Genomic DNA, 12,278 nt, shown 5'->3' on the forward strand with positions numbered 1-12,278 from the left:
GGATGTAGTGAGATGAGAGCCAAGGGCATTTTTAGAGGAAAACATACTATATATATATTTTTTTATTTTTTTTTTTTTAAGAGAGAGAGAGCGCGCGCGTTTGGAGCTCTGCCTGAGAGGCAATACTCAGGGTAAAAGAGTGCTGGGGCGCTTTGAATTGTGGGTAAGACATGTCTGCGCCCTGTCTCCATCCCGAGGACCACCTTACCTAAATGTAATTATTGAATTATCCAAATTGTAAGTGAGGATTTCTAACTACGAGCAGTGGATCGTGTCGCTTTGGTTTGAATATTAATTGTAAAGATGTCTGAAAATAAGCAGAAGGTGAGCGTCCCCGGAAATGGGCTCTCAAGAGCAGTGATTGCTGAAATGCTGGCGAACAATTTCGAGAAACTGCCTGACATTGATCAGAAAATCTTCTTGTATGGACCCCTGTATCTGGGGGGAAACGGTGGCTTTGCAGGACTAATATCCAACAGCTTGTACCGCAGAGCTCTGAATGTGTCCCAGGCGCCCTTCGCCTCCAGCCTGCCGATGGCCGTGCTGCCCTTCATCACCACATTCGCCCTGTATAACGCCACAGTGTCCGCGCCACTCCTGTCCGGTGACCTCAACTGTCCCACTTGCGCCTTGATGCGAGGTGCACTTGTCGGTGTGGTCGGTGGTGGGGTGTACCCCATCCTCCTGGCCTTACCTGTGAATATGGGACTCGCCACCACGTACAAAACAGCTCCGATGCCAGAGAAGGGCAACGTGATCCGGCACTGGGTGGACGTCTCCAGACCGATCCTGAGGAGGATGAGGGCGGTGCTGCTGCTCCAGGCTTTCTTCGGCACCTTCCTGAGCTCCAGGCACTTTGAAACTTACACCAAACTGGCCCACATAACATTTGGGTCAGGAGGAGAAGAACTGAAAGACTGAAATGCACTCCTGCTCAAACTAAACACTTTTTTCATTGATTTACACCGATTTGTGGTTTTCTGCAAATCTAATTCACTATGTCTAATGTGATATACTTGAGATGTTCCCCTGGCAATAAAATTAAGTGTTGGCTACCTTTCAAAGATTGCCGGTTTGTCAAAACTAACATTAAATCAGTTGCATAAATTCATTGCTTTTCGGGTGCATTAGCCCTTTGAACTGACATCACCACGTTCAGATGCCTGTAACAGATATTTCAGCCTTGAGCTAACTGGTTTGATATTCTTTCTAAAACATGGGGGAGCAACTTGCCATGAAATGTCCTGCATATTGCAATCAATACTAGACTTATCAAATTATTATTTTTTAATGACGAGAATTAAGTTTTTTTTCCCCACAAATAATTGTACTTTTTTGTTTGTTTTGTTTTCATTATTGTTTTTTTTTTTTTTTTTAACTTTCTCATTGGTTGTTTTTTTTGTTGTGACTCAGTTTTATTTTTGCTGGGACTGCACACAAAACCTTGCAATGCCTGGATTTTCACAGTCAGCAGTTTGGGCATTTTTGTTCCTAATGAAACATTTTAAAAATGTTAACATGCAAATGACAAAGTGGCTGCACATCAATAAAATGTCAGGGCCCCTCCATTGTTCTGAAAAGCACTATTGTTTGTATGAATTCTATGCAATGCTTTGTTCAGGGTACAAACAATGAAAAAAAAACCCAAATCAAACCAAGCAAACAAAACAAACTGAAGGCAGTCAACTATGCATGGTTTACTTTTATTAAAGGCTTTTAAGGAACCAGTCACACATTTTTGCAGAGATGTTGGAGCCAAAATTGTGTCTGCTTGGCCTTGATAACCATGAGAAACACTGAATGCACTCCTTGAACTGCACGCAGTAATGTATGTGTGAAAGCAAAAACTTCAAAGATGGACTTGGCAGTGCAATGAAACCGTTAAAAGGACTGATGTAATGTCGGCGATTGTCATTGAAAACACACTTTCAACACGGGCAATGTTTTATTAAAACATGTCTTCACCTTGAACGGCAGGTTTGACTTCACATCTCTGGCTCTCTACAGTCTTAACTTATCTGGGGAACGTGTTACAGGGAAAGCAATTGATGGCAAATGAGGAGGGAGAATTAAAGTCAGTCTGTTATTGAGAGGGAAAGGTGCTTCTAAAGAGAAAACACTGACATCAATCAATTATAGCAAACTGAATAAGACTTGTTTTTTTAAAAAGCTTATAATTACATAGTTCCCCATGACCCTCCTCTCCTCCCGCCACCCACCCTCAAAAATGGCTCCCGAATCACAACAAAACTGGCAAAACAAAGCTCAGTGACGATCCCACAAAACGATAAACAACACATTTCAAGTCAGAGGAACCTGAATTGTCGTGACAACCAGTGATTCATATGGCACAAGTTTCCCTCTTTACATTATAGACAGACAAAAGTCTCCAATTCATAATCGTCCTTCCTCAGAATGCAACGATGTGTCGTCACTACAAAGTCTGCAGTGGTAATCTTTACAAGGTGGAAACGCTTAATGCCCCTTTAAAAACACCTGTGGTAGCATGCCATCGGACTTCATATTCAGTAAAGGAAAGTTACAATAAAAACTATACATCTGTCAGCACAGAAATCTCCATAAATATATCAGACAACTGAATGTCAGTCAGAGAAAACTTCCTGAAGAGCAGAAAGATGAGGGCTAAATGTCACCTGTACACAATCTACACCTGGCCTAGCTCCCCTTGTGACTGTTACGCTATACTGTCTTGCATTACTGGCACAATACATTTAAAAGTAGTAAACACTTTTTTTTTTAAAAGGTTCATATTCCCCACCCCAAATAAGATACAATAAATTAAAATACAAGAAGAGATGAGCAATAAAATAGGTTTCTCCAGTCATGCAAAACAAGACAGTGACAATCTGAAAGGACGTGAATGCATGAACATCTGGATCACACTCGCACACATAAAAGTACACGTGGGATGAAGTGGTAAAATGCTCAAGGCATGTCCTCCTGTCCTCCCAGGTGCCATTCCTTCAGTAGACCTATAAAATTAGACAGCTGATATGGGCTAGCCAGCGCCCTTCACATCATTGTAAGTTTAGTTACAGTACATTACAAGTAAAGGAGGAAAATAAGTCAAATTAAATACCTAGACAAGGCTTTGGACCAAAGGAAAGAGAAAGAGAGAGAAAAGGATGAGAGGAGCAAATGCAAAAAACAACAATCAGTAGGAATTTCATCTTATAAAGTGGTTTTCCCTGTAACTGTACTCTCTATAGTAGTAAACATATCTTCACAGAGTAAACACACATCGAGGGAAGGGGAGAGGAGAGGTTGTATCCCTCTGCAACACACTGTACCTCATCTCTCAGAGTTAATATGCTGGCAAAGGCATTTTGCTCCAGCTTCCATAGCTTAACTTTTCACTTTTATGTGATTTGTTCTTTTGTTTTGTTTTTTTTTACACTCTTCTTGATGAATCCTGTTCATCGTGTTTCTTTTTTTTTTCATCATTTCTTCATAGAAAAACACCTAAGTACCAGCTAGGTTCCTTCACAGTTCATTTTAGTGCAATGAGAACACACGCTCCCTCGCTGGTGGGAGGGTCAGCTGCTGTCAGTGCCTCATGTCTTTCCCAGAACGTTAGACCTGATGAGAGAAGAGAGATGAAATGTCGATGGAAGCACAGCATGTCGATATAGCGTCTCTCATTCAACAAGTATAAATAGAGTGCCCCAGGGATGACGTTTTTCTGTGGGCCAACCCGGAAGCTATCGTTGCCCTGGTTCCCTCGCCGAAAAGCCTATGGGGTTTTTACATTGGAGTTTGGATTACGGTGGAAAATAAGCTCTGTGGTAAACAAACATTTATGATACGTATACATTTTGTCCAGCAAGATAATATTCACAATGAACACCACTTTTGGAGTTTTTGAAGCCTAAATGTTATCGCCACAAGTAAAAAGCTAATGTTAGGCTGGAAATGAACCATACTACGGTCTCACTGCCTCTACGAGGCTGTTAAGCTGCGTTCAGGCCGGTTTGGCGTGATGACACTCTGTAGTCTCATTTAGGCTCTTATTAGCGACCTCCAAAAACGCTTCAAAGTTCACAGTGGGTTATTTAATGGTGTATTTTATGTCATTGCACAAAACGTGAAAGTGTCTTAAGCTTAACCACAAACCTTATTTAATGCCTCTAACCAAAAACCCATAAATAAAACCCCACTGACTTTGACACAAGGGAACCGGAGGTGCTGAAATGCTCATGAATTTCTGGGTTTTAGGACTCATTACTGGGGTTCTCTATATTCTTACCTGAGTGCTTTCCATCTGTCCTTCTCTACCTGGTTCTCTGGACTCTCGCTCTCATAGGAGGCAAGGTAGAGTCCTGGAAAAGAATGAGAAAAGAAATAAGTAAAGAGGATTTTTAAGTAAAAGCAAACATTACAAACTATAGTGAAAATGTTTATATCAGCAAGTGCAGAGAAGTTTCTAAAGTAAAATCATATTCTCACCATCCTCGCTGAAGATGGGAGCAGTGTGGAGGTAGTGTAGGATGGCCCGGTCCTCCTCAAATGGACACTCCACCTGTTTCCATGTTATGAACTCCCCGACCTGCCGCGCCAACTCCACAAATTTCTAGGAAACAAAATTGCACTGAGTTAGCGCTGGCAAAATATATTGATATCATGCTGATAGTGTGATATGAAATAAGATATTGTTTTAGATTTTGGACATCATGAAGTTGTGAAAGTCTAAATCAACCTCTGTTTTTAGGAAGGGTTAAAATGTCGCAGGGTCAGGAGAAAAGGTGACTGGCTCACCTCAAAGTTGACGTGGCCGTTGGGCAGCCGATTGGCACATCCTTCATTCAGAAAGTAAATGTCTTTGATCAGCAGACTGAAGAAGGGTATCACAATCTGAAGAGAGAAAACAGGCAGGGAGACATAGACGTGGACACAAAAACAAATGATTAAAACGATGCCAGCATGCATTCAGACTGATGGCAGCGACGTGGAGCCGAGCCTTACCCTCTCTCTGTTACTGTTGGCAGTCCGAGAGCGATGGGCTGCACCCCTCAGAGCTGTCCTGTAGTTGTAAAAGTTTCCCGTAGGATCCATCTGATGCTGTCAAAGCAGACGGCAACAAGCAACAAACTGTCAACTTCAAGTTATTACCGTCTCGTACGTCTCAGTCAGTGAACAGGTGGACTGAGTTTACCTCGAGAATGAAGAACTTGGCGGTCTTGGCTTTGCCCCAAGTCTTCTTCAGCCGTGACACAGGACTCATGTTCATACCAGCTACAGGAGGAAACGCATTTCAACTATTAATACTAAGTGTGGGAGAATTCTCAGGGATATTTATCTCAGATATCACAAAATTAGACTCACAGATGATAGCCATGAGGGAGTTGAAGTTTCCGATGTTGAAACACTCCCTGGCAACATCAATGAAGAACTCGATCACCTGGGCCCTCTGCTTCTTCTTTGCCGGCTGTGAGAAAAAGGGACAAAGGATTGTTTCGTTTCAGATTTATCTTTTTAGGGGGACCTATTGTGTTTTTCCTTGTTTACTGACATATATATATATAACAGTAATGAGTTTTCACACTAAACTTGGCCAAAGTTGGCCATTGGCCATTTAACAGTGGATTTCTTTATATGGTCATCTGCTTCAGGCATGTCACTGCAAGCCTTCACATTCTATAGCTTGCTCTGCTACATGTAGCTAAATGCTCACATCAGGGAAACATGAACTTGGTTACAGGTGTCTATTATAATAATATATATTTCTGCTGGAACTTCTGGTTGTGTTTAGAAATTCAATGAAATTTTCTGGTACATGACTTAAATCCTCCACACCAAACTCACCAACTACACAGGGTTGGAAATTAGCACCAGCCACCAGCCAAATCAGGTAAAATATGCAAGTGGCTGCTAGATTTGCTTCACTCACCTGCCAAAAAACAATGGCAATCTATTGAGTGGCTTGTACATTTTGGAATCTACCACCCACAGTGGCAGGTGGACAAGAAAGTTCATTTCCAACCTTGCAACCACATCAAACGGCCATAAAACAAAACAGTATTACAGAATACATAGAATAATTACAAAAATAGAAAAATAGTCACAAATCAGCTTTAAAATGATCCAAATTATTCCATGTTGACCAGAATTTATCCAATTTATTTTTAAAAGAGTTAATGAAAGAATCCCAAACTACGCCCACTGGAAGATTGCATGCTAAGCTTTAGGAACATCTTTTCCTAAACCTACCCATAGCTACTGTGTGTCCGCAGCTAGACCTGCTTGGTGCAGAGAAGCAGAAAACTCGGAAAAGTTGACCAATAACATCAGCCCAGGCTTTTTAAGAAGGGGGCTTACAGACATAGATGCTAAAACAGAGCCCTCTGAGACAGGCGCTCCAGCACAAACGTGTGCTTAAAATTTAAGTGTTTTGTTAGCATTAAACAATGTAAACACATATTTGGGGTTCCCACTAGAACAAGTATGAACCTAAAAATGAGCAAAACCTCTTTAATTTGTCAAAGTTATATCCCTCTACAGCTCGAGTCCTCGCCAAGGTAAAAAAAAAAAAAAAAGTAGACCGCATCACTGTAATTCTGAGGTCTCTACACTGACTTCCTGACTGTCACAGAATCAGTTTCAAAATGCCACTGTTGATTTATAATGCACTGCATGGTTTAGGGCCACTATGCACCATCCAGACCTCTCATGTCTTTTGGGACAGGTCTTTTTTGTGTCCCCAGAGTCAAGATTAAACATGTGGAAGCAGCATTTTGATTTTATGCACCATATATCTGGAGCAAACTCCCAGGAAACTGCAGGACCACTGCAACTTTGAGTTGTCTTTCATCAAATAAAAATATTTATTAATTTCTTAAACTGCACTCTGGCGTTTAGTTTTGTATTTCATATCCATCTTAGCATTCTTTTTTTTTTAGCTTGTTTTCATTTCATATTCTCTAGCTCTTTAATTAAGTTTTTAATTGCATTTAAACGTCCTTCTACAATGTGTTTCTTTATTACCGTGTCTAGATGCTTTTGATGTTTTATGTAGAGCAGTTTCAATTGTGTTGTTGCTGAAATGTGCAATATAAATAAAATTGCCTTGCCTTACAGGCACTGGCATAAACAGTTGAACTATTCATGCCAATGGATAATGTAGTAACATTAAAAAAACATTGGGGGGCAGTGACGCTCTGTAACAGCTACACTGCCTTTCTCTAAACCCCTCTATTTGTTTATGAGAATGAAATACAACCATATTATGTTTTTCTAGGCATTGTTATTTGAAATGTGGGAATAATACAGGACTGGAGCTATGATAAATAAAAACATAAAATAAGAACATGCATATATTCTAAAATGCTGATCTAAGCATATTGTAAAGTGACATTTCAGTGTTTTCAGTCCTATGTTTGAAAGTAAACAGAGGTACAACAGAATATAAAATCTGGGTAAAAACAGGAAACATCTTACTTCATACATAGATTTACATACTTCATCTCCTTTTGTGTGGCATAATGAGTATATTTTCTGTGCTGTTTCTTTCCTTCTTGAGTCTGATGTCAGAGTAAATGAGTACCGGGTGCACCAACATTTGCCACTCACCATGCAGATCTCTGTAGCCACCAGGTAACACAGTCTGTTGAACCACCTGACATAAGCCTCCAGGTTGGAGGTTTTCTTCTTCTGGTCACTGAAGCATGGCTGCCAACGACACACAAACACAAGTGCACACAAGTCAGTATAGGAAGCGCTTCCATAGGGAATTCCTATGAACCTAATTAGCTTTCCAACTACAGGCTGACCCCCCTATGTGAGTGTAAATGACAAAGACAGCGAGCTGGGAGCAGAAATAACACAATCAATGGAGAGAAAAAGAGCAAAAATGTAGTAGAGGACAGATGGGGAGAAGATGAGCAAAAGAGATGGAGATTGAATACAAAGAAAAACAACTGAGCAGAGAAGAGAGAGTGAAAGCAACAGTTTTTCACAGAGGGAGGATGAAGCAATCGTGCTTGCTACAGTTTGTGGTTTTACAGTGCTGAGCTGTACTTGACCTTAGTGGTCAGTTGACATTAATATAGCCACTTAGGGAAGCTTATAATAATAAAATTAGAGTTAGAGTCGAGGCTTCATACATGAAAATATTATTGACATGTGAAAATGTTTATTTGTAAATGTTAAAAATAAAACTTTACCTGGGTACCATCTAGCGGCTCTTTCTGAACAAAAGCTTGTACAAACTCCTCTGGCCCAATCGTACTCAAATGTTCCTGGAAGACACACAAAAAACACACACACACCGATGGGGGCAGTCCCATTAATAATTCTTTCATTTCGGTAATGGAAGCAGGCAATCAATAAGGGGAAGTAATGACTCATTGACGTGACTCACTGGAATCATATTTCCTCAAACTGACACTAGAGACAATATTCACATCTATTAAAAGACAACTGAGCAGTCACATGGATGTGCAAATCAAAATGATTCATCAGACTCCACTTGTGATATAATCCAAAACAAAAACAGTGCTGCACGCTCACACACACACTCACCGTACACAGAAAGCGACAGAAAGCAAAACGGCATCTAATTCTTTTTTAAACAGAATTCACGTGTTGCTACAAACCTATAATAGAAATAGTTCTGTATGTGTGTATGTGTCCGTCTATCTCTTTCTCTCTTCTTTTATGAGTGTGTGTGTGTGTGTGTGTGTGTGTGTGTTTGTGTGCCAGAGTGTGAAGCTGTCAGGTCACATATATCCACAGCCATTTTATCCCCTTTGTTTGAAGCCTGAGGCACATCACTGACTTCTGGGGTGATGTCACCGCTCAGACAAGGGTACAAGCTTACTCAGGCACACACACACACACACACACACACACACACACACACACACAGAGCAACACAACCACCCCCAGATCCACGTGCCCACATCAAGACACACATGAATAGACTGAAGGCACCATGCATGCAATGTGAGGGACACTGCACAGATCCTTTGTTCATGTATGTTGTGTTGCATTATTCCCTTTGTTCTTCTTGTTACACTGGGTGAAGACCAGTTAGCGCTGACGAGTATTAATCAGGGTTATACTTGACAAAGCGCTTCAAAACGCTACTAGATCACAATGTCAAGTGGTTCTGTCAGTTGTGTTTGCTATAATACCTCCCACCTTCTTTCTTTTGTTCGAGTTGTTTTCCATCACCCTCATATCTCTTTCTATCTACTCCGTCTCTGTGTTTGATGTCTTACATTGCATGACTTCCACATCGTTGACTTAAACTATGTCTCCACCCATGCTTCACCATCCTCAGCTCCTTCTCTCTGGCTATGTAACATCCTTTACTCCTCCTCGTCCATCCTTGTTATCATCCCCAACCCTGACCTTTATCTGACCCACACATTCCTCCCCCTCTCCTCACCAGCTCCACGTGGGTGAGCTGCTGTGCCAGTGTGTACGGGTCGTTGCAGATGGAGAGAATGTCCTTCTGGATGGGTGGAGGCTTGGTTTTGAAGGCCACCAGCTTGTCAGAGATGGAGGAGGCGTTTAGGGAGACCTTGACGATGCTCTCTTCCCCCTGGCTCATCAGGGCCAGCCGCTGGCTGAGCTTCTGAAGCACCTGGTTCAGGGTTTTCCAGTACGCCTGCGGAGAGGAGCGGAGCGGAGAGGAGAGGAGAGGAGAGGAGAGGAGAGGAGAGGAGAGGAGAATGATGGCTTTAATGAATAATTTATTAATTCATAGCTTCATAGATCAGTAATACGCATAAATCAGAAGAACCTCTACTTTGGTTGTTCATATGTCAGCTCTCTATTCTCTGCTAAAGCAGCCTTTCTCATTTTATCCCCACTTAATTCTACAACTCATGAACAATTAAATTTACAATTAATCAGTAAGCTGCAGTTATTGATAATCGCACTGTAAAATCTGACAAGCTGATCTTACTTAAAATAATCTTGGAAACTGATTGCCTTGAAAAAGTAAAGTAAATATAAATACTGATCATAGTTTATGTTTACTTTATATCTTTATAAATCTTTATGTTGTCTTGGACCCCAGGAAGACTAGCTTGTCACCTAGGCGTCAGCTAATGGGGATCCTTATAATAAACAACATAACTTACTTGTTTGTAAAAAAAAAAAAAAAAAAAAGTAATACATTTCTGGCAATTTATAAACTCTTTCTTTGCATAAATTTGTACCTCATTAACTGTATCACGCTGTGGCTGTTTGGTGAGAAGATTTAATCTCCGAAACATTAAGATTCAAAACATATTTATTCTTAGCACAACAAAAACGCATTCTGACATTGTCTAATGGTGTTTGAAAGGATTTAATGAGGCCAAGAGTTACGAGTTCATTTTCAACTGAATCAAAATGTGGTTTCGAGGTTTTGTGTTGTGTCCAGGAATGTGTGTTTCTGTGCCCCTCCCTCCAGATGACTGGACACCGAGGCCGTGAGGTCAGTCTGTCTCACAAATGACCCAGAGCCATGGCTCCCACATGTATGCACACACACACACACGCGCACACACACACACACACACACACCCATACTGTAGACAGCAAGCTGTAAATAGCAGCACATTCATCACTACCTGCCCTTCCCCTCTTTCTGTCCTCTCTTCACCTCCCTCCATTATTCCTGGTCCTCCACTCAGACTCCATCACCCTCCTCCTTTCTTTACCTTCTCCTCCGCTCTCTGTGCCCCTGTATCCCATCCCCCCCCCCCTTTCTCCCCCCCTCCCCCCCCCCCCTCTTTTTCCCTCGAGGCTGCAGATAGAGCCACTCCTCTAACATCCTTCCTTCCCTTCTCTCCTCTCCTGTACTGTAAGATTGTGTAATGCAGCACTGTGGCTACTCACCCTCCACTGACTCCCTCCATCACCCTGCTACAGTGGTCATGATGATAATTGAATTTTGTTCCCCATCAGAGCATTTCTCACTGCAGCTACGGCTTATGAAGGCTATAATGGCAACAACTACAATATGGACAAAGTTAGGAGGCTTCCAGCCCACCATAAATTATTTTCCTATGGAAACTTCATGGGTAGCATTTGGCTTTTTTATCCTGTAAAAAGACAATCTAGCATCCTTTAAAAACAGAATTCCTGTCCTTGGTGAAGATGACTAGACTGCTCGTACTTTCTAGAGCTGCAATGATTAATTGATTAGTTGTTAACTATTAAAACAATCTGGGGCGACTTCTAGCTCACCTGATACAGTGTGCGTCCCATATGGCTGAGGCTTCTGCAGCGGCCCCGGTTCAGTCCCTGCCTGCGGCCTTTTGCTGCTTGTCATACTCCCTCTCTTCCCTCCCTTTCCTGTCTCTCTTAAGTTATACTATCAATAATGGGGAAATGCCCAAAAAATAATCTTTAAAAAAACTCCAACTGATTTGCTAACTGATTTATCGATTTGGGTTATGTTCTGAAAAAGAAGAGATTACAGCTTCTTCAATGTGATTATTTTCTGGTTTCTTTACTTCTCGCTGACAGAAGACTAAATATCTGCAGGTTGTGGACAAAACAGGACATCTGAGGACATTATTTTAGGCTTGCCAAAACACTTATCAACACTTTTTCACATTTTTGTGTGTGTATTGTTTTAGACCAAACAACTAATTGATCAATTGTGAAAATAATCCTAAGAATAATCAACAATGAAAATAATCACTAGTTGCAGCCCTACTGCTATTATCTGGCATCAGCTTCATGTCACAGATGTACCTCATCACACGGAGCTATCCTGTGAATGATGTCTTTGAGGTGTCCGACCATCTTCTCGTCCCTGAAGTCGGAGGGGAACGTTTCCGTCCACTCTGTCAGCAGCTGCAAGATCTTGGGACCAAACTTGCGCACTTTTGCCTGTTGTTGAAGAAGTGAAAGCAATTCAGTGTGGTCAACATTTGTGACTCCCTCAGCAAAATAAAAACACAACGATAAAGTCAGCAGTCTGGCAGAAAATCAGTGGTTGCTTGACATGCAGAACACAAATATATCTGAAAGCTTTTGCTGTGCCTGCGTGTGTTCCTGTTCATTAGCTCGCGCATACTCATAGAGGAGTTATGTATTTGTGCATGGTGCAGTGCTGACCGTATCGAGTGGGCTCTGATCCAACTGCTGCTGTTTGATGCACAGCTCACACACCCTGGACAGCAGCTCCGGAGGAGGGATGAACAGACGAGCGCTCAGCAAGAAGGTAAACACATAGGCTTTCTGTCAGAGGACAGAAGGAGACATTCACTAAGACACTGCCACTTCATCAATAAAAAAACACTGCGGCTTTCTTT

The 12,278-nt window shown here is 41.6% G+C and overlaps 2 protein-coding genes across 3 annotated transcripts in view; one reads left to right on the forward strand and one right to left on the reverse strand.

Annotated features, from left to right (window-relative positions):
• The first annotated feature begins 169 nt into the window (after window positions 1–169).
• On the forward strand, window positions 170–1,058 carry tmem126a (transmembrane protein 126A). The gene has a single exon (XM_042493913.1). The coding sequence runs from the start codon at window positions 304–306 to the stop codon at window positions 919–921; it is 618 nt and encodes a 205-aa protein (XP_042349847.1). The 5' UTR covers window positions 170–303; the 3' UTR covers window positions 922–1,058.
• Window positions 1,059–1,926: 868 nt separating this feature from the next.
• The window catches only part of LOC121948507 (ras-GEF domain-containing family member 1C-like), a 68,022-nt gene continuing 57,670 nt past the window's right edge, over window positions 1,927–12,278 (reverse strand). For both annotated transcript variants that reach the window (XM_042493910.1, XM_042493911.1), the window contains exons 3-14: window positions 12,082–12,204; window positions 11,716–11,853; window positions 9,410–9,631; window positions 8,181–8,255; window positions 7,588–7,686; window positions 5,344–5,446; window positions 5,174–5,253; window positions 4,984–5,079; window positions 4,777–4,872; window positions 4,468–4,591; window positions 4,268–4,340; window positions 1,927–3,600 (exon numbers count right to left, since the gene is read on the reverse strand). In XM_042493910.1, coding sequence (XP_042349844.1) covers window positions 3,576–3,600; window positions 4,268–4,340; window positions 4,468–4,591; window positions 4,777–4,872; window positions 4,984–5,079; window positions 5,174–5,253; window positions 5,344–5,446; window positions 7,588–7,686; window positions 8,181–8,255; window positions 9,410–9,631; window positions 11,716–11,853; window positions 12,082–12,204 — 1,254 coding nt within the window. In that variant the 3' untranslated portion in view covers window positions 1,927–3,575. The remainder of the gene's footprint in view (window positions 3,601–4,267; window positions 4,341–4,467; window positions 4,592–4,776; window positions 4,873–4,983; window positions 5,080–5,173; window positions 5,254–5,343; window positions 5,447–7,587; window positions 7,687–8,180; window positions 8,256–9,409; window positions 9,632–11,715; window positions 11,854–12,081; window positions 12,205–12,278) is intronic.

This window comes from Plectropomus leopardus, chromosome 9 (assembly GCF_008729295.1).
Source record: "Plectropomus leopardus isolate mb chromosome 9, YSFRI_Pleo_2.0, whole genome shotgun sequence".
Lineage (NCBI taxonomy): Eukaryota > Metazoa > Chordata > Actinopteri > Perciformes > Serranidae > Plectropomus > Plectropomus leopardus.